The sequence below is a fragment of the Rhincodon typus genome, chromosome 7 (genome assembly GCF_021869965.1).
Source record: "Rhincodon typus isolate 14 chromosome 7, sRhiTyp1.1, whole genome shotgun sequence".
Taxonomy (NCBI): domain Eukaryota; kingdom Metazoa; phylum Chordata; class Chondrichthyes; order Orectolobiformes; family Rhincodontidae; genus Rhincodon; species Rhincodon typus.
This window is the reverse complement of record NC_063338.1, coordinates 18,515,784-18,538,227: the sequence shown is the minus strand read 5'-3', so window position 1 is coordinate 18,538,227 and position 22,444 is coordinate 18,515,784. Positions and strand designations below refer to the sequence as shown.

Below are 22,444 nucleotides of genomic sequence, written 5' to 3'. Positions count from 1 at the left end.
GAATTCACCAGATTGACACCTCATCTTCAGGTATGCCTGGTGCTACTCCTGGTATGCCTCCTGCATTCTCCATTGAACCAGGATTGATCTTCTGGCTTGATAGTAATGGTTGAGTGGGGGATATGCCGGGCCATGAGGTTACAGATTGTGCTGGAGTGCAATTCTGCTGCTGTTGATGGTCCACAGTGCCTCATGGATGCCCAGTCTTGAGTTGCTAGGTATGTCCAAAGTCTGTCCCATTTAGCACGGTGATAGTGCCACTCAACACGATGGAGGTTATTATCAATATGAAAGCGGGATTTGGCCTCCACAAGGACTGTGCAGAGTGGTCACTCTTACTGATACTGTTATGGACAGCTGCAGCTGCCAGATTGATATGGATGAGGTCAAGTATGTTTCTCCCTCTTGTTGGTTCCCTCACCACCTGGCACTGATCTAATCTAGCAGCTATGTCCTTTAGGACCTGACCAGCTCAGTCACTAGTACTACTGCCAAGCCACTCTTGGTGGTGGACATGGAAATCCTGCACCCAGAGTACATCTTGTGCCCTTGCCATCCTCAGTGCTTCCTCCAAGTGGTGTTCAACATGGAGGAGTACTGACCCTCAGCTGAGGGAGGATGGTATGTGGTAATCAGCAGGAGATTTCCTTGCCCATATTTAACCTGAAGCCATGAGACTTCATGGGGTCTGGAGTCAATGTTGAGGACTCCTAGAGCAACTCCCTCCCGACTGTATACCACTGTGCCACCACCTCTGCTGGGTCTGTCCTGCCGGTGAGACAGGAGATATCCAGGGATGGTGATGATGTCTGGAACATAGTCTTCCTCATGAAATTGTATCCTATAGACAATGCCAGCTGTTGCTTGACTAGTCTGTGAGACAGCTCTCCCAATTTTGGTACTAGCCCCCAGATGTTAACGAGGAGGACTTTGAAGGGTTGACAAGACTGTTTCTGCCGTTGTCTTTTCCAGTGCCTAAGCGGATGCCAGGTAATCTGCCTGGTTTCATTTATTTGAGACTTTTTGTAGGAATTAGTACAACTGAGTGGCTCACTAGGCCATTTCAGAGGGCAGTTAAGAGTCACCCACATTGCTGAGGTCCTGGACTCACATGTAGGCCAGACTAGGTGAGGATGGCAGATTACCTTCCCTGAGGGACATTACCGAACTAGATGGGTTTTTCCAATAATCGACAATGATTTCACTGTGATCAGTAGATTCTTAATTCCAGATTTTTTTTTATTGAATTCAAATTACACCATCTTCCATGGGGGTATTCGAACCCAGGTCCCCAGAACATTTAGCTGAGCTTCTGGATTAATAGCCCAGCAATAATACTACTAGTATTATACTATCACCTACGCCTGAATGCAAATAAGTCTGCATCTGTCTAATCAAGAAAATTTGATATGAGTGTTGCAGCATGGGAAGTTATGGCTTACAGTTTTTACAGACAAGTAAGAATTACCTGGAATTGTCGAATACCTCACACAGACAAAATCCAGTTAAATATATCCTTTCCAGTCTTCCATTGCCTATCTATCAAGTTTGATCATTAATTCCTTCTTGGTTGTTTTCTCTGCTTGTTTAATCTATGGAAATACCCATGCTTCATTCTACTTCCAGCTAACCTGTTCCTAATGTGGTTAAGAAACTCACAGCAGTGGCTTCTCCCTTCACGCCTGCACACATTTCTCAAGATCATCTGAAAATGTATTTGTTTTGTCCTTTTTTTAATTTGGTCAGGGAATATTGAAGTTGCTGGCAAGGCTAGCATTTATTTCCAATCTCTAACTGCCCTGCAGAAACTGTTGTCAGTAGTAAAATGAGTGAATGGTAATGATGATGATTGGGGTACCATTCAGGCAGGGATGCTTTTTTCTCTTGAGTTTTGTAGGGGCTGTTGTCATTCAGGCAAATGGAGAATGCTCCATCACATTCCTGATTTGTGGCTTGTAGATGATCAACAGGCTTTGAGGAGACAGGAGGGAAGTTTGTTACCTTAAGTAACTGTCCCCTTTCTACTTCCCACCTGATTAAATGACCCCAGCCACCATATTCACCATGGTACAAGGCACAAAATCTTGTGTCTTTCAATTCTCCCATTAGCTTCCTGTGAAGCCCCTTCTCTTCCCTCTACCACCATCAGCAAAACAATCAGCGGTCCTTGCTCTATCTACATAACTGCTGCCTGAAGCTCCCTTGGAATTTTACGGTCTTTTTAAAAGCCTCTTCAAACCTGCTTTGACTGCGTTTTTTATAATATCCTACTAAACTTTTTGACTAACACTGTGTATTTCTACTGTTATGGAATGTGGGACCTATACTGTGTAAGAACAGCCTATTGAAATACTTGCTGCTGCTTTTATAATTCTAATTATCTGTTTACGTTAATGCCAAACACCAATCCTAATCTTGTGTATAAAAGGCTGGCAGATTTTTGTGCCAAACAGCTATTGCTGCATGCTGCTTTCCTCAGACTTTTAAATACAATACAGATTATTAAAAAAATGCCAGAACCTTTTTAGTTGCACAATGATTTGATTCCTTTACAAAAAGACAAAGCTTTCTTCTTTTTTCACAGCCACGTATCCCACAGGGACGTGAAGCCTAGCCATCCTGTAACTAAATAAAGATGCACTGAGTGGCTTATTGCAATGTCTCATGTTATTTTTAGGGGAAAACTGTATTACTGTGGTCTTGTTGAACAGTGATTAAGTTTGGTGCCTTGTTTTACCCCTGGTGCTTTCAAAAGCCTTAATATTGAACACCAAATCTGTGCTGTAAACTCCCAAAGGATAGCAGCCTGAATCTACTTAATAAGGTTCTACACATCTAAAGGGTTCAGTTATATGAACAATTCCAAATTTGGTGACCTTTTTGAATGTCTTTCATTTCCTCTGTTTCCTGTCCTGTCCTATCTCTTGTAATTCATCCACTAAAGCCCCTTATGTTACTCGTACTCCACGCCTGCTTATTGCTTTCCTTCCATTGTTAACCTTTCTGATTTCTTCTGACTTTGTGTAGAATGTGTGGTGCAGTAAGGGGGAGGTTGCATTAACATTATCAGAACCAGTTCCCTTGTATATGAAGAATAGTGCCAACCATGGTGTTCCCTTTCCCTGGAAGAATAATAAGCATAATTGGCAAGAGGTTTTGCAGGAGAAATTAAAACTGTTTATTGGGAGTGAGAGGCTTGTCAAAGTAGGAATGCATGAGTGAACAATGTGACAGATGAACAGATTTGGAGACTGATCGCATGAGTTGTTCAATATGGCTTTTTAATATACCATATGTGATATCAAAAAAATAACTTGAAGGTCATTGCGACAAGAGTACTTCATGGAAATCACTGTCAGACTTTTCAGTTTCCTTTGATCAATAGTAACTTCCCAGTTAGCTTCTGTAAGTAAGAGATTTCCTCTTTTAACAACATATTTTAAAATTTGAACAGACTGTTTCCTTCTATCTAAATATAGTAAACTAGTTTGTGCAGTTGTGTCAAAGTTAGTAATAAGGGCTGATCTTTCCCTTACAGTATAGATTAAACTTAGAATGAACCTTGAGAATCGGAAGTGGTTGAGGCACTTGAAACTAGCTTGAATATGTGTTCAGTGTCAAAACTCCAAACTTTTCTGTGAGGTTTTCTTTCTCAACTCCCAACAGATAAAATTAACTGACATATTTGAAAAGATCAATGTCTGATTTCCTGAAAATGATATCCGTGGAGTGTATATAAAATTTGTATAAAAACACAGCAAATTTTGGAGTTTGCTTTATTTTGAATTAAAATTTTATCTGGCAGTAACACTGGAACACTACACAATGATTTGCAGACAGTTATTAACTATTTTCTGAGCAGCAATTAAAGAGAAATATTGCAAATTTCCTCCAGTTATTGCTTATCTAAATTGCATCAATTGCTCCCATTTCAACATAGCTAAAGCAGTAAGCAGAGGTTGCAGCTCACTAAAGATGCAAGACAGTTTATGGTTATTAGCAGCAGGGGACTTCAGATGCCACATGTGCAACATAAGTTTATAGATAGCGTGACAATACTACGGCTTTAAGAGGTCTACTTTCTCCTGTTTTTTTTAAATGAAGAAAGGTTAAAACAGAGTTGTTGAACAGTCTGCTCCAAAGCCAGTAAAGTAAACAGCTTGTGAGGCCTGAGTTATTTTTAGAAAAGTTGGAACAATAGAGGCAGCCTGACTGGGTGAGGTCAAGCTGCTATAGAATCAGGAATCTTTTTTGTTTAAGCTTTCAGTAGCAATTGCTGATGTCTTGAAGCTGGATGTAGAAGCTCTTATTCTTCTCTCTGTTGCATCTAAAAGCTGGAGTTCTCTTCCTTCTGCTAGAATTGCATGTGAGAAGGTCCATTTTACTGAATTTGCCTTTGCCAAGGGTGTGACTGAGATGTTACTATGTTGTAACAGTTAATAAATAGTGATTAATATATAATTTTGTTAAGCATTTTGGTAGAATTACAGTGTTGCGAATTTTCTTTTATTTTTACTTTGTCTGTATTTTAATTATATAGTGTATGAATAAAGTGTGTTTTGTTTCAAGCCTAGCAGTTTGACCAATTGAATTGCATCTGGAACACAACGCCTTACACTTAGCTTTAAAATAAGAAAAAGTTAGGGTCTAGATTATCTTCTGAATATATTTTGAGGGAGTTTAGTCTAGTCTGTAAAAAAAAAAAAAAAGAGCAAAATGGGGGCTCTTGTCAAGTTCAAAATCTCTAATTCCAGGTTGGGTTTAGGATTATTGGCTTCAATGGCAGCGAATGGTGAATGTTTGTGTTCTCTATTTGGGTGTTGAATTCAGTTGATTTAAATAGGGTGTGCCTTGTGTAGTAGTGGTTCTTTCAGTCATTAAAGAGTTCCCTGGGGTTGGAAGAAATCACTTCAGGAATTTTGCAGAAAGCGAGACAGGCAAAGTTTTTGGATTTGGCAGAGAAGCTGGAGTTGGCATTGCCTTTGTGTGAAAAGGAGGTAATTGCAGCAATAGCTTGACATTTCCGATTGGTGGAAATGGCTAAAGTTCAATTGCAAATGAAGCAGCTTGAACATGAAACAATTTGAATTACAAATAAAAGCAGAGGAAAAAGAACATAAAAGAATAGCCCTTGCAGGAGAAAGAAAGCTTTTGAGCTTCGAGGGTTGGAACTGAAGACTGAGTCTACTTAAAATGGCAGAAGTAGAGGTGGAAGGTAGAAGTAGTGCTGACCACAGTGATGAAGAGCAATCCTCTCGTAGCCAAAGACCTAGTGGGGATCTGTTTAAATATGTCCAAGTGTTGTTTACGTTCAGTGAGAAGGATGTAGAAGCCTTTTTCATTTCATTTGCAAAAAGTGGCTAAACAAATGAAATAGCCAGTGACCATGTGGGTATTGTTGATCCAAACAAAGCTGGTAGATAGAGATTGTGAGGTATTTGCATCGCTATGAGAGGAGGTATCTGGGGAGCATGAGGAGGTGAGAAAAGCCATTTTAAATGCCTACAAGCTAGTACCAGAAGCCTACAGATAATATTTTAGGAATTTAAGGAGGGAACCTGGTTAAACGTACATAGCGTTTGAAATGGTCAAACAAAGTAATTTTGATAGGTGGATAAGGGCATTGAAAATAGGTCAGATGTTTGACACTCTTAGGGAGACAGTTATTTTGGAGGATTTCAAAATTCATTTCCTGAAGTTGTGAGAACTCGCAGAAGAGCAGAGGGTTAAAGCTGCAAGATTAGCAGCAGAAATGGCAGATGATTGAGTTGGTTCATGAATCAAAGTTTGGCTTCCGCCATCAATTTTAATCTGAGAGGGATAGAAATTGAAGAAAAGAGAAATCCTCAGGAGGTAAGGGAAAAGGATATCTCACTGAAAATAGGTTACCAAAGGTAAACCCTTGGTTGGGGGGTGGGGTGGTGGGTGGGTGGGTGATATGGGGAGGGAGAAGTATAAAATCTCTGGTGTTTTCACTGTAATAAAATAGGCCATATGAAGTCACAGTGTTAGTGATTTATGAAAAGCAGTGGGAAAATGGATGTAGGAAAACAGAATTGGCCAGTAGGTTTTGTTGAATTGATAAAGGAAAGCACAGTAGAAGCTAAAAAGCTGCAAAAGAATTTACAACCTAGTCAGGGATCGTTTGAGAAGAAAGTGATCAATCTCTTTAAAGAATTTATTTGCATGGGTAAGGTTTACTTATGTATGTCAGGAGAAATATGTAAAGAAATTAAGATTTTAAGAGATAAGGGAGCAAATCAATTTTTGATGGACAGATCAGAAGATATGTAATGCAGAAGGAGTATTGTCAGAAAAAGTCGTGGTAATATTTGGAATTCATGGTGAGAAGAGCAATTGTTCTATGATGTAAAGTGAGGTTGGAGAGTCTGGTGAAAAGTGGTGGTAGGAGTAATCGAGAAATTCTCAGTTCGCGAAATACAGTTTATCCTTGGCAAAGATATAGCTCGATCACTGATGGGTGTGATGCTTTCTGTGGTTGAAAAGCCAGTGGGAAATCAGACAACTGAGATAGAACAGGAAATTTCTTGACTCTGTGGTAACAAGGTCACATAACCACAAGTAGAAATAGGAGGAGAAATCCAAGAGTAAAGTTCAGAGAGTTGAAGTTCAATTATCAGAGACAGTGTTTAATAAAGTGTTTGAGAACAGTCAAGAACATGGAGGATAAAGGGATATTTTTAGCTCAGAGAAATTAGCTGAATTACCACCAAGATGAAAAACTAAAGCAGTTGTATCAAACACCATATACAGAAGAAGAATCTGAGTGTATCCCAGAACGTTACCATAACGTCTTGATGAGGAAATGGGCAGAAGTTCAAGTATTACCGGTGGGTTATAGGAAGGTGGTGTTGTGGGGAGCACATGAATTAGCAGTAGGAGTTCATTTGGGAGTGAGGAAAACTCCAGCCAAAATTTTTTTATTGGCCTGGACTGCATGAGGATGTGGTTGAATTTTCCCAGATATGTCATATACGTCAGGTAATTGGAAAACCTTAGCAGTAATAAACTCAGCACCCTTAGTATCCATTCCCATATTTGAGGAACCTGTTACAAGAGTCTTAATTGACTGCTTAGGACCTCTACATAAAACAATAAATGGGAATCAGTATTTGTTGACTACAGTGAATGTATCTACAAGATTACAAAGGGCCATTCCATTACACAGTATCATGACTAAAAGGATTGTAGAAGAGTTAATCAGTTTTTTTTACTAGATATGGACTAACCATAGAGATACAATCTGATCAAGGGTCAAATTTTACATCAAAATTATGCAAGGAAATTATGGATAGCTTAGAATGTAAAACCATTCAAATTTGCATACCATCCAGAATCGTAGGGAACATTAGAACAGTGGCATCAAACTTTGAGGACCATGTTGCGGGTTTATAGTGAAGACTAGCTAGAAGATTGGGATAAAGGAATTCTATTTGTCCGTTTTTCAATTAGGGATGCACCAAATGAATCAACTAAATTCAGTCCATTTTAATTGGTTTTTGTACACGAGGTGAGAGACCACTGAAATTAAGGAGAAATTGGTGAGTCAGTGTTCAGAGACTGCATATTTGGACTGTGTGTCAAATTTTAGGGTAAGATTAAATAGAGCAGGTGAGTTGGTTAGACAGCATTTGAAATTAGCATAGCATGTGATGAAACAGGAAGCAGACAAGTAATCAAAAATTTGTAATTTTGCTAGGAGGTAATGTGTTAGTGTTACTCCCAGTGGTAGGTGAACTTTTAAAGGCAAAGTTTAGCAAGCCTTATCAAATCAAAAGGAAATTGAGTGAGGTGAATTATCAGATAAGAATGCCAGATAAGAAGAAATCTCAGAGTGGTTGTGTGAATATACTCAAAAGGTAATTTGATAGGGAAGGAAAGCAAAAGGAGAACGTGTTACTGGCTGCAACATGGAGTGAAGAACAAGTTCAGATGGTTCTAATTTGACCATTCCTCAAATTAAATTGGACACTGAGGAAGTTCTCAAATTGGGATAAATTGAGTTACTTTCAAGAGGAAAATCAAAATGTCCTGAGAGTTATTACAGTCACATGGGGAGATATGTGGGTATAAGCTGGAAATTACTAATCTAATTGCGCATGAGACAGATTTGGAAATGCTGTTCCAATTAAGTGATATCCTTATAGAATTAACCGTCTCGAGTTTGCACAGGTTCAAAAAGAGATTGAACGCATGCTCGAAGACAATATAATCAAAGTGAGTTTCAGCAAATGGAGGTCACCCATAGTAATAGTGCCAAAACCAGATGGTATCCAATGATTGTGTGGACTACAGCAAAATCAATATAGTTACAAAATCTGATTCATATTCTATTCCACATTTGGAAAACTGTATTGAGAAGGTGGGACAAGCAACTTCTATTTCTAAGTTCGACTTGCTGAGAGGATAGTTTTATAAAGGTACCTTTATCCGAAAGAGCAAAGGAAATTTTGGCTTTCAACACTGAATGGACTGTACCGGTTTAAAGTCATGCCATTTGATATAAAAAAATGCGCCAGCCACATTTGAAAGATTAAACAATAAAGTCATTTCTGGATTACCCTATTGTGTGGTGTATATGGACAATGTCATGATTTTTAGTCACACATGGAAGGATCATGTGTAGCATTTATCAGAATTGTTCAATCAACTTCGGGAGGCAGGCTTGATGATAAACCTGGCCAAGAGTGAATTCGCAAAAGCCCAAATCATGCTCCTGGACATGAAAAGCTGTCCCCACAGGATGGGAAAACAAAGGCTACTGGGGAGTTTCCAATATCATCGAAGAGGGAAGCACTACAATTCCAGGGATGAGTGGTTTCAACAGACGTTCGTACCAAATTTTAGCAGTGCGGTTGTTCCACTGACTGTTGTTGACGAAGTGCAAAAAATGTCCGTGTACAGTGGAATGTCAGAAGGCATTTCACAGCCTGAAAGCTATGTTAACCACTGCCCCAGTTTTAGCCACACTTAATTCGCAAAGCCATTCAGGTGGCCAACGATGTAGATGATGTGGGTGTCGGTGCTGTACTCTTGCAAGAAGGCGATGAAAAGATAGAAAGACCTATTTGGTATTTTTCCAGAAAATTAAATACTCATCAGCAGAAATAAATCGTGATTGAGAAGGAAACCTTGTGTCTTGTATTGATGTTGCAACAATTTAACATTTATATTGCTAGTAATGGGCTGAGACAATTGTATATATTGATAATCATTTTTGGAAGTATTTAAGGATAAAATTTCCAGACGATTGAGATGGAGCTTATTTTTGCAGCCAGTTTGAAAATTATACACGTGGGGGAAACAAGAGAATGTAATTACCGACGCGTTGTTGTGATTTTGATGAAAGAAAACAACTGTTGGTGGCAGGAAAAAACGGACTGAAGTGGTGAATGTTTGGATGCTTAGAGCCACTGTAATGGAACTGTGTTGTAGTGTACTAAATGCACAAGACTAAATGTTTTGAAAAATGAAACCATCTTTGCACATTGATCCTTTTTTTATATAAAGAAGGTGGCTGTGAGAGATGTGTTGTCTTTCTTTAAAAAATGACAAATGGTTGATATAGGTGATGAGAAGACTGCTCCAAAACCAATAAAGTAAACAGCTTGTGAGGGTTTATTAACAGAACCAGGTTTTGTTTTTAAGCTTTAACTTACAGTAGCAGTTGTTGGGGTCTTGTAGCTGGAAGTGGAAGCTCTTATTCCTGTTAGAGATAAAAGCTGGGGTTCTCTTCCTACTATTAGAATTGCATGTGAGACAATTAGTTTTACTGAATTTGCCTTTGCCAAGGGTGTGATTATGGGATGTTATTATGTTGGAACAGTTAAATAGTAGTGGTTAATATATATATTATTTTGTTAAGAATTTCGATACAGTTACAGTTAAGCCAGTTTTCTTTGTCTGTATTTTATTTATAGTGTATGAATAAAGGGTTTTGTTTCAAGCCCAGTAGTTTGACCAACCAAATTGCATCCAGAAAACAACATCTTCCACTTATCTTTAAAATAAGAAAATATTATGTTCTAGATTCTCCTCTTAATATTGTTTTGAGGTGGTTTGGTCTGGTCCATAACAATAGATATGCTGAAAGAGGAAATGAAATGGGAAACATTGATCTGGGATGTGCAAGACTCAGGGGATGCAATTACAGGAATATTTTGACTGAGGCAGTGGATCCACTACATTAACCTCAAAGACCATTGGGTGAAAAGGCAGTATCACAGCAAAAATGCAGGCTCCTAATGTTTACGTACAACTGGACATTCTTACCTCATACTGAGTACAATTTCCAGGCATAAACCAAGTATAGGCCTCTTAAATAAGTACATTAATGCCAGTTAACAGATTATTCATTTCGGATGAGAGAGATAGGCACTGAGCCTGCCTTAATTTGGATTACTCAATAGCCAAAACCTTCAGATCATTTGTTTATGGCATGTGGATGTAAAAGGTCAGCATTTATTGCTTGTCCTTATTTGTCCTTTAGGAGGAGAGGGGTGCTCTCACCCTGAGCTTCTGTTGTTCATATGGGACAGTTAATCTCACAATGCTATTGGAGGAATGTTCTAGGAGTTTGACCCAGCGACTGTGAAGAAACAGCAATATAGTTTCAAATGAGGATGGTATGTAACTTGCAGGGACCTTGTTTTCAGGCACCTGCTGCCCTTGTTCTCACAAGTAGCTGTGGTCATGGGCTTAGAAGGTGCTGTCAAAGGAACTTCAAGCTGCCACAACACCTCTTTTCAAAAGTGGATACTGCTGCCACTCGCTGGAGGGAGTGAATGTTAAGATAGTGGATGGAATGTGGCTCAAGCAGGTTGTTTTGTCCTGGATAATATTGAGCTTAAGTGTTGTTAGAGTTACATTTGTTCTGATGAGTATTAGATTCCAGTTTTCCAAATGCTGTCATGATGTCAGAGGGAGATATGGAGTTCAGCTATTCTGTCCACATGTAGACCAAGGCTGTAAAGAGATATAGAATCAAGTAATGGTGGGATTAAATTATAATAGGAACCACAATCAAAACCCCAGTAAAAGGCGAATAATTCCAGCGTCTTCAGTCTATCCACACATCTGAAATCCTTCATTCCTCAATTCTGGAAAATTTCCTGTGCATATCTCCAAGACCTTGCCATTCTTCCAAAAGCCTGGTGCTCAGAAGAGAATACCAGATTCTAGCTGAGACGTAACTTGTGATGTATAAGGGTTTACCATAACTCCTTTTGTACTCTATCCCTTTATAGATAAAACCAAAGATAATTTTTTAATTGCTATTTCAGCACGCCAAGACACCTCTCAAAAAAAAACTGACCTAGTTCTCGGTTGCTGCACCAGGCTTAAAATTGAATGCTGACGTTTCGGGCCTAGACCCTTCTTCAGAAAAATTTTTCTGAAGGAGGGTCTAGGCCTGAAACGTCAGCCTTCCTGCTCTTCTGATGCTGCTTGGCCTGCTGTGTTCATCCAGCTCTACACCTTGTTATCTCAGATTCTCCAGTATCTGCAGTTCCTACTATCTCTTAAAATTGAACGAATTGATTTACAGTGCCTCTAAATTTTTTTCATTTGAAGCTGCATCAATTCATGTGTTCTGTATTAAATTATTCCTGTCATGTGCCTGCCAATTTCCACCAATCTGAGCCGTCCTGAAGCCTGTTACTATCATTGGAAATGTAGTAAACAATGTCAATGTCAATCTTTGTGTCATCTGTAAACATTGAAATTATGTCCAAATTCAGGTCATTAATGTATCAAAAAGGCTAGTAATCCTAATACCTATTGCTAGGGAACACCACTGTTTGATTTCCTCTGTTATGACATACTCTGTTATGACATACCCTTTGCTATCTGTTACTCTATTTCTGATTTTATGCTGTCATTACCTCTTTTATATCATGTGTTTACATTTGCTGACATGTCTATTCTGACACCCAGGCAGAACACCTGAGAGAAGCTTTTTAGTCAGGATTTTACTTAACATATGATGTTTCTATTGTTTGTTTTAATTGTGTATGTCTGTGTAGATTCTTGTATGTTAGCATAATAATATTCATTATGCTGACACACAATACTATGCTTTCTTCTCTCTGCTACAGCTATTCTACATGATCCCTACCTACAGTATAGTTGGTCAGTAATTGAAACCTGGTTGCTGTTTCACACTGCACACAGTTGTGGATCCAAATTATTCACTGCATGAGCTACCAGTAGCCAGTGCTATTTTAGCTATTGGTGTTTTGCTGCAGCTTAAGTCAGTTATCTAGAGGTTCTTGTTATGGATGCCAGTCAGACAACCTGCCTCTTCCTGTGGTTTGTCATGCTTTCCATGAATGAGACCAAGTCTGAAGCATGGACAAGTATAAAATTGAGGAACTTTACCTTTGTCCAAATATCCTAAAGCCAGTAATTATTGCACCCGTGTGACAGAGTACATTCATTAGTGAATATCTTCCTGAAGGATGCTCTCACTCTGAGGTATCTGCTGCAAAAGTCAATAAAGCTGTACAGTAGAATGAAAGTGGCAAACTAGATGATAAAGATCTAATTCTTTTGGTACTAGATGGTATTTTCTTGTACACTCGGCTGCTCTTGGTCATTGATTTCAGATGGACACTTGAAGATTGATTTAATGGAGACCCTATTCGGCAACTAATATCCTTTGCCCCTTCCCTTCTCAAGACCATCATTACCATGTGAAAAGTGTGTAGTTATGTTCTGCCAGCAGCAGTGAAGCAATGGAAGTTGCAGTTCTAAGGCTTGAACGTGTAGATCTCCTAATTCACTAAGAAAACATTGGCAGCTAGATGTATTGAGGTATTTGGCTACTTCGTGAACAATTACTTTTTGATGCAAATTGTGACTAAAAGTTAGACGATATTTTGAGTGAGGTAGGTGACAGCGAAAACACTGGAGTCAATGAATTAGAGGAAGTTAGATCCTGTGACTAGGGAGCAGGCTGTGGTTGCTGGGGTTCCCTAGGAGGAAGTGAATTTGGTGGCGCAAATTTTATTTGAATGAATGAATCTCTCAATTTGAACTTGTGTGGATTGAACATAATTATTCCGTTACAGTGAGCTTGTAGGCTACTGGGCTATAGAGTTAACAATCTTATTTATGAAAGTAGTTAAAGCACCCACTTTACTGGAGAACATTTACTACATAATCTGCTTGTTCTAAAATTTTGAACCCTGTGATAACCTGGAATTTGTTTATCTGCATGTGTTTCTTAGGTGCAGTAGCAAGTACAGAAGTGAAATTAAGACTTCAGGAGTTTGTCCTGAATAAAAAGAAAGCTGCAGCACACAGGGCGATAAATCATTCCATTCCAAATGACCCAAGATTTTGGTACGGGTAAGTGTATCTGATTAGTAACAATAATGTGATCATGTTTTCACTGACATTTCTATAGCCAACTCAAACATCTGGTATGTAGATACCCATTTTAATTAAAGTCTTCCAAATCAAGCCACTGAATAATCCACACAAGTAAGTTTTTTGTTTGCCTTATACTCAATACCAATCCTCTCTCTTCAGAAACGTTCTCCTCTTTTCTCCTTTGCATTCTCTGATACTTTGAATTTCTCCTTTGGGGTGATGGGTGCTGTGAGAAATACAGGAGTGGGAGTTTCAGAGCAATGAAAATAGGGACGGAGTTCAGAAAATTGGGATGTGTGCACCTTCTTTCCTCATGCACTAACTTTTAGAAGGCTTCTTATTGCCCAACTTTCTTTCCTTCCTCCTTTTCTATGCTACAGATTCTAGGAAGACTTGTGATTTAATGACGCCTCATGATGTTGATCAGGAAAGTACTGCGGTTGAGCGTAGAAAGAGGGGAAAAAAGATAAAGGGAAAGCAGATACTTAATATGAAGTATTTCAGCTTTTGTTTCAAAATAGCAGGGATGCTGGAAAAAAGCCCATGTCAACAATCTGTAGAATTGTAAGTGTAAGGATCTGAACTTTTCAGAAGCTGGTGGTCTTAGTTTAGTGCTAGCATGAGTTTGTCATTTTAAAGATGTAGGTGAGAAAGGAGTTATAGTTTGAGGTAACATTTCATTTCACCTCAAACTATAAGATGGTTACTATGGTAAGAAATTGTTAGATGGCGTATGATCTAATGCTGAATGGAGCAATTAAGGATTAGCCTAAAAATCCATTGATTTACTTGAAAAAGATGGAAACCGTATCACATTTAGTTACTAATACAAAGTAATGCTTGCCAATTATAAATCTACCAGGTCATTGTGATATCTCAGGGTCAAATCCAGTCCTATTTATTTTTGCTTAGGATGTAATAATTATATTTTTGTTTTAAGGTGTTCCTGTGAGTCAGTATCGGGTTTATTTATTGGATTTCTGCCTCAATTACAATAACTATGATCTGGGCAAAATAAGTGATGTTGAAAGTCAAAGACCTACTAACACTTATGCTGAAACCTGGACCCTAGGATTTGCTGGTTAGCCATTTAACCATCTCTGGCTGTGCAGGGATTGAGATGATCTCACTTCACATTTCTGTCATATTCATCTCATAATATAACCGATGTTAATATTATACAAATTATCGCTACTTTTCAAATTAAACAAAACTTGACCTTTTAACAAAATTGTGTTCAGAGACATATCAGAGTGATAGTAGATTAGAATACCATCATTACTCCTTAGAAGTTAATTTCTAATTAACCCAAGATTAAAGTCCAGAAAAGCTAACTGTAAGGACTCTGCATACCCATAGAAAAATGAACTTGGGGCTCCCATTTAACTCCAGATGTATGTCTGTTGTCTTAACAGGCATAAAATGAAGATATTTCTGCATTTTGCTATATTAGAGATTAATCTATCTTTTGTTGAAATAAAATTTTAGCAAAATGTATATCTAAGAGATTACACAGTATGGAATTGGAAGAGCACAGTAGGCCAGGCCGCATCAGAGGAGCAGGAAAGTTGACGTTTCGGGTCAGGACTCTTCTTCAGAAATGGGGAGAGAGAAGGGAGCTGGGAAATAAATAGAGAGAGGAGAGATGAAGTTGGTAAGAGTTGTTTTTTTTTTCCTTTTGATCAAGACACAAAACTGGTGTGATCAGCTAGCATTTTCAATTAGAATTGGCTGTCCTAATTCATCTTTCTTTGTTTATGCCTATGCTTATGTCCAAAAATAGAAGTCATAAAGGTTGATGAAATGTGAACAATGGATTAACAGGCCATAGAATAAATAAAATGGTCTGATCGCTCAGTCATAGAGTCATACAGCACTAAAACAGACCCTTTGGTTCAACCAGTCCATGCTGAACATAATCCCAAACTAAGCTAGTCCCACCTGCCTGCTGTTGGCCCATATCCCTCCAAACTTTTCCTATTCATGTACTTATTCAAATATCTTTTAAATGTTGTAATTGTACCCACATCCACCCCTTCCTCAGGAACTTCATTCTACATGCAAACCACCCTCTGTTTAAAAAAAAAGTTTACCTTTTTATGTCATTCTTAAATCTCTCTCCTTACATTAAAAAGGTGCCCCCTCGTCCTGAAATCCCCCATTCTAGGGAAATCTCCCATTCCTTGCACAAAACCAGGCTGACTATCCCTAATCAATTTTTGCCTCTCTAAATGTCCATAAATCCTATCTTTATAATCACCTCTCATTATTTTATGAAATTCTACCAGGCCGTCTGTCTACCTCCTATGCTCCAGTAAAAAAAAACTCAGCCTTTCTTTGTAACTCAAACCTTCCATACCTGGCAACACCCTGGTAAATCTCTTCTGAACCCTCTCCAGCTTGATAACATCCTTCCTATAACTGGGCGACCAGAACTGGACACAATATCCCAGAAGAGGCCTCACCAATGTCCAGTACAACTGCAACATTACTTCCCAACTCCTATACTCCTATACTCAAAGGACTGAGCAGTGAAGACAAGCATGCCAAATGCCTTTTTAGCCACCCTGTCTATATGCGATGCAAACTTCAAAGAATTATGTATCTGTACCTCTAGGTCCCTCTGTTCTACAACACTACTCAGGGCCCTACCATTAATTGTGTAAGCCCTACCCTTGTTTGTTGCACCAAAATGCAATGTCTCGCATTTATCCAGATTGAACTCCATCTGCCATTTCTCAGCCCATTGATCCATTTGATTAAAATCTCTGAATTCTTAGAAAACTTTCTTCACTGTCTGCTCTGCCACCAATTTTGGTATCGTCTACAAACTTACTAACCATGCCTTCTATATTCTCATCCAAATCATTTATATAAATGACAAACAAAAGAGGACCCAGAACCGATCCCTGTGGATAACCGCTGGTCACAGGACTCCTGTCCAAAAAGTAACCCTCTACCATTACTGTGAAGCCAATTATGTATCCAATTGGCAAGCTCACTCTGAATCCCATGTGACCTAATTTTACTAATTAGTCTACCACATGGAACCTTGTCAAAGGCTTTACTAAAATCCAAATTCACAACATCTACTGTTCTGCCATCAATCTTTTTAGTAACTTCCTCAGAAAACTCAATCAAGTTTGAGAGACACAATTTTCCTTGCACAAAACCAGGCTGACTATCCCTAATCAATTTTTGCCTCTCTAAATGTCCATAAATCCTATCTTTTATAATCACCTCCAACAATTTACCCACAAATGAAGTCAGACTCATGGGTCTATAGTTCCCCGGTTTCTCCTTACAACCTTTCTTAAACAAAGGTACAACAGTAGTCACCCTCCAGTCATCAGACACCTCACCCGTAGTTATAGATGATGCAAATATTTCTGCAAGGCGTCTCATAATTTCCTTCCTTAATTCCCACAATGTTCTGGGATGCATTAGATCAGGTCCTGGAGATTTATCCACCTTTATATTCTCTAAGACCTCTCGAACTTCCTCCTCTGTAATATGAACTGTTTTTAAAACATCAAAGTTTATTTCTGTACATTCACTAGGCTCCATTTCTTTCTCTGCAGTAAAAACAGATGCAAAATATTCATTTAGTATTTCTCCCATCTCCTGGAGTTCAACACAGACAACTTCCTTGATTTTTAAGAGGCCCTATCCTCTCTCTAGTCACCCTCTTGCTCTTAATGTATTTGTAGAGTCTCTTTGGAGTATCCTTAATCTTATCTGCCAATGCTATCTCATATCCCCTCTTTGCCTTCCTGATTTCTCTCTTGAGAGCCCTTACGTTCTTTATATTGATTCAGAGGGCCAATAAAACCAATTGTTTATATCTAAAATAAGATTCTGTTTTATTCATGACTAGAACTTCAATGTCTTTATTCATCCATTGTTCCTTAATCTTACCAGCCTTATCATTCATTCTAACAGGAATGCAATGCCCCTGAAGTCTCATCCCACTCTTGAACGCCTCCCACTTGTTAAAAGTCCTTTTACCTCCAAACAGTCAACTCCTATCAACTTTTGAAAGTTCCTGTATCATTAAAATTTGCCTTAATCGAATTAAAAGCTTTAACTTTTATGGAAGGCTTATCCTTTACCACAAGCATTTTTGAAGCTAATAGAATTATGATCACTAGACCCAAAGTGTTCTCCCACTTACTTCAGTCACCTGCTCTGCCTTATTTACCAAAAGAAGGTCTAGTTTTGCTCCTCTTTTGAGAGAGCATTGGCAGATAAGGTTAAGGATACTCCAAAGAGATTCTACAAATGCGTTAAGAGCAAGAGGGTGACTAGATAGCGGGTAGGGCTTCTTAAAAATCAAAGAGGTTGTCTTTGTTGAACCCAGGAGATGGGAGAGATCCTAAATGAATATTTTATGTTAGTTTTAAAAACAGTTCACATTACAGAAGAGCATCCACATATTGATAAAGAAAATTTTCCTGGATGCATTTGGCAAATTCTTCACCTTTAACGTTGTGGTAGCCCCAGTCAATGTTTGGAAAATTAAAATCCACATTATTGCAACCTTATTATGCTTACATATATCTGAGATCTCCCTACATATTTGTTTCTCAGTTTCTCTCTTACTGTTGGGGGGCCTATAGTGCAATCACAAAGTGATCGTTCTTTTCTTATTTGTACCCATGTAATTTTTCTTATTTGTACCCATGTAATTTTACTGGACGTTTTTTCAGAAATATCTTCCCTAGTTAGAGCAGTAATGTATTTCTTAATCAAAAACACCCCCCACCCCGCCAACTCTTCTTTCCTCCTTTTCTATCCATCCTGTAGCATCTAAAACCCAGAACATTGAGTTGCCAAGTCTTGTCCAGTTCTGAGCCAAATTTCTGTAATCCTATGTTCTTAAACAAGGCCTGAGTTCACAGCCTTATCTCTAAGACCCCTTGCATTGAAATGGTTGCAATATAGTTCTTCAGAGTTACTACATACTCTGACTCTCTCATCTTTCTTTTCAAATTGATGTGCTCTCCTCACATTCAGTACCTTCCCCATCAATCCTTCTGTTTACACTGCTACTTAAAATTCCTCCAGTCCCCCTCCATCAGTATAAAGTCCCCCTTCATGGAATGAGCAAATATCCCTATCAAAATATTGGTCTCTTTCCAGTTTAGGTTAGGCCAATCCTTTCTGGACAGGTCTTTTCTATCCAAAAAAATAGTTTGCAGGAATATTATTAATGCTTAGATATTAAAGTCCCATCTCAAGTCAAAAATTCTCTTTCTCGGGCTTTGCTGGTAATATGAAAATTCCTGGTCCATGAAGTTCAGTGCCATTTCTCATGGCTTTCATTGTACCTGGAGGTTGGACTTTGTTTGCCCACAGGCAGTATTGTATTGTGAAGTTTTACAGAAGACTACTAAATCTGACAATGAACAAATGTACAATTGCAACTTAAAATGTATCGGCCTATGGTAGACAGATTCAAATTTTGTTTTCAAATTAATCTATCTTCGGTTTTTTTGTGTTGCTGCTGTGCTTTATTTTAACTGTAAGCTTGGCTACTAAATTGTTTTATTCTCTATGCATTATTCTGGTAACATTTTTGGCTTTTCTTGGAAGTGTGTAGTGATCTAAAATGCATTGCTGAAAGCATGATGGAAGGACATTCCATCATAACTTTCAAAAGCCAATTGAATGTTTATTTGCAAGGAGAAAATGCACAGCCACGAAGAAAGACCTAGAGATGGTGTCTAAATAGATAACTCTTTTTAAAGAGATAGGATGTGCATGGCCACCCTTCCATGCTATATTATTTCAATGGAAAAGAAATTATAAACATGGTTGGCATTCTATAAGCTATCCAGAAATTGACACCACAGCAATACTGTTCATGGCACATAAGGGCTCAAGTTGGGCTCACAATGCTACTTGCTTATAAAAGCCTATTTTGTTGCTGTGAGCACAACACAAGGGTTTTTGGCAGGAAACGTGAGCTATAACAAAAGGCACAAACCATAGCTCATCCCTAATCTGACACAATCCAGAGGGATGACTCATAGCGAAACAGTAAAATTACTGATTCATTGGAGACACTGTTGAAGAATATAAAAAGAAGAGCTTTACCTTGCATTTAACGTAAACTTGACAGTCGCAGTAACAGTTGAATAAATCTACTTCATTTCCTGGCCATACTGTCCAATTCCTTCAACAACAGAAATGAAAGGCCAAGTCATAAGGAAATCCAGCAGAATGCATGTGTTACTGCATGAGGAATCCAAAAGCCTGGACCAATAATTTCATCATGACAGCTGGGGAATATAAACAGTTCATTAAATAAAATGTGAAATATGAAAATTTGGCATCAGTAATGGCAACTGTAATTACCAGATTGTCGTAAAAACATATCTGGCTCATTAAGGTCCTGTTCTTCTAACTCCTCATTTAGCAAGCTGTTCTAGTACAGGTGCAACAGTAACATCTATCCAACAATTGCCCAGCTATGTCCTATCCACAAATAACAGAACGAATCCACTGACCAATTACTATTCATATGTCTATTCTCAAACATAAGCAAAGAGGTGGAATGGGCCATTGATAGTGCCTCCAGCACCATTTGCAAAGGAGTAATCTATTCATTTTGTGTTACACCATGGCTGCTCAGCTCTTGCCCTCATAACAGCTTTGGTCTAAGCATGAAAACAAGGTGAACTCGAGGTGAGCTGTAAGTGACTGCCCTTGATATATCGGAGAATCTTTTTGCTGGTTGGACTTGCATCTAGAATAAAAGGAAGGTAACTGTTGTAATTTTGAGGTTAATCATGTCAGCCTCAGGGTAGTTACCTAGGCCTAACCATGAGCTACTTCCTCAATGGCCTTCCTTACTCCATAAGCTCAGAAGTGGGAACGTTCACAATCGATTGCACAACATTTGTGACTCCTTAAATACTGAAGTAGTCCATGAAAGTCTGTGAAAATATGCAGCAAAATCTGGATAACATCCAGGCTTGGGCTGATAAATGGCAAGTACAAGTAGTCCTTGATTTATGAACGTCTGACTCACGGACACTCATACTTATGAAACAGATCCTGTACTGTGGTGTATTATTATTAATATGGGGCGAGTTGCTGGCTTAATGGTATTATTGCTAGACTGTTATTCAAGAGACCCAGGTAATGTTCTGAAGACCCATGTTCTAATCCCATCATGGCAGATGATGGAATTTGAATTCAATAAAAAAAATCTGGAATTAAGAGTCCAGTGATGGCCAGAATCCATTGTTGTTTGTTGAAAAAACCCACCTGCTTCCCTAATGTCCTTTAGGGAAGGAAACTGCCACCCTTACTTACCTGGTCTGACCCATATGTGATCTAGAGCCACAGCAATATGATTGATTCTTAACTGCTCTCTGGGCAATTAGGGATGGGCAATAAATGCTAGCCTACCCAGTGACCCTATCATCCTGTGAATGAATTTAAAAAAAATTAAGATCCAACATTTGCTCGTAGTTACGAATGGCTGTTTTATATTGTACTGTGTTGTGCTCTGATTTGTTAACAAATCTGCTTCCAAACATACTCAAGAACAGAACCCATTCCTAACCAAGGAGATTGCCTGTAACATTCACACCACACAAGTGTAAGGCAACGACCATCTCCAACAAAGAAAATCTAACTATTGTTTCCTTGATGTTTAATGACATTCCTATTAGCTGAATCCCCCACCATCAACATCCTGGGGGTTACTGTTGACAAGGGAGTGAATTGAATGGCACGTACAAATACAGTGGCTGCAAGGGCAGACCAGAGCCTAGAAATTCTGCAGTGAGTAACTCACCTCTAGCCCCCAAATGCCTGACTGGCATCTATAACGCACCATTCAGGAGCGTAATGAAATACTTTCCACTTGGATGAATTCAGCTCCAGCATCCAGAACCAAGCCTCCTACTTGATTGGCACCTCATTCTCCCTTCACCATCAATGCAGTGGCACAATCTACAAGATGCACAAATCAAAATACACTGCAGCAACTCACCATGGCTCCTGCAACAGCATCTTTCAAACACGCGACCCCTATCACCTAGAAGGATTTTTTCACCGATGCACATGAACACAATCCTGACTTGAAAATACATCTTCACTGTTACAGAATCAAAATTCTGGAACTCCCTTCCTAATGGCACCATGGGTATCCCTACCCCCAAGGACTGCAACAGTTCAAAAAGGCAGCTCAGCTCCATCTTCTCCATGGCAATAAATACTGGTCTAGCCCAAGATGCCCACATCCCATGAATGAAATTTTTTTTAAATCCTGTCTGTCCAAAATATTGTTGGCTCTTAATTCCCCTCTAAAATGGCTTAGCAAGCGTTCAGAAGGATTTTGGAAGTGATCAATTCGAACTGACCCTGCCAGTGTTGCCCATGACTTGTGAACAAATGAGAGAAAAAATGATAGTTTTGAAACACGAGGTTATTGCAAAAGGGAACAACTTGAGAACTAAATCTGAGAGTATTAAATGTAAACTCCGAGTGAAGTAACTCCCCAGAGGCCGGTATCCCATCACCAAGTCTCCCTTTATTTACACATGAATAGTCTCTGTCTTTGGTACTGCCTCATTCATAGTCTGGTACCAGACTGTCAGTTTCTCTGACACTCACTCTTTTTATATGTCAGCCAGACCTCCCTGACTGGAACAGATTAACAGCCCCAAATCAAGGAACTCATTCTATGAGGTTCAGTTGGTTTCCTCGTTACAATTACTGCATTCCGTCCCCCCAGTCAAAGGACATAAGCCAGTGCTTTTTCTAGGAGAGCCTCCTGGGGCGTTTCAGCACTGGGTCATGTTCCTCTAACTCAGCATTCAGTATGCATGGAAGCCCACCTCTTGCAGCAAGAAAGCCTTGGTAAAATTTCAGTCCTCTTCCAGCAGCAAAGGTGTCGAAATGGCTGCTTCCATTGCGTCCATCTCTGAGTCAGAGAACTTGACAGGGTGAATCCATGTGTTCCAGCAGCATTTCCGAATGTTATGAGAGGCAGAGCACATTTTGCTTCTGTACTATTGTGAATTTGTGGCTT

General features: G+C 39.0%; 1 protein-coding gene across 8 annotated transcripts in view; it reads left to right on the top strand.

Annotated features, from left to right (window-relative positions):
* Nucleotides 1–22,444, top strand: part of hdac4 (histone deacetylase 4) — a 461,100-nt gene that overhangs the window by 266,107 nt on the left and 172,549 nt on the right. For all 8 annotated transcript variants that reach the window (XM_048598645.1, XM_048598640.1, XM_048598638.1 and 5 more), the window contains one exon: nt 13,251–13,371. In XM_048598645.1, coding sequence (XP_048454602.1) covers nt 13,251–13,371 — 121 coding nt within the window. The remainder of the gene's footprint in view (nt 1–13,250; nt 13,372–22,444) is intronic.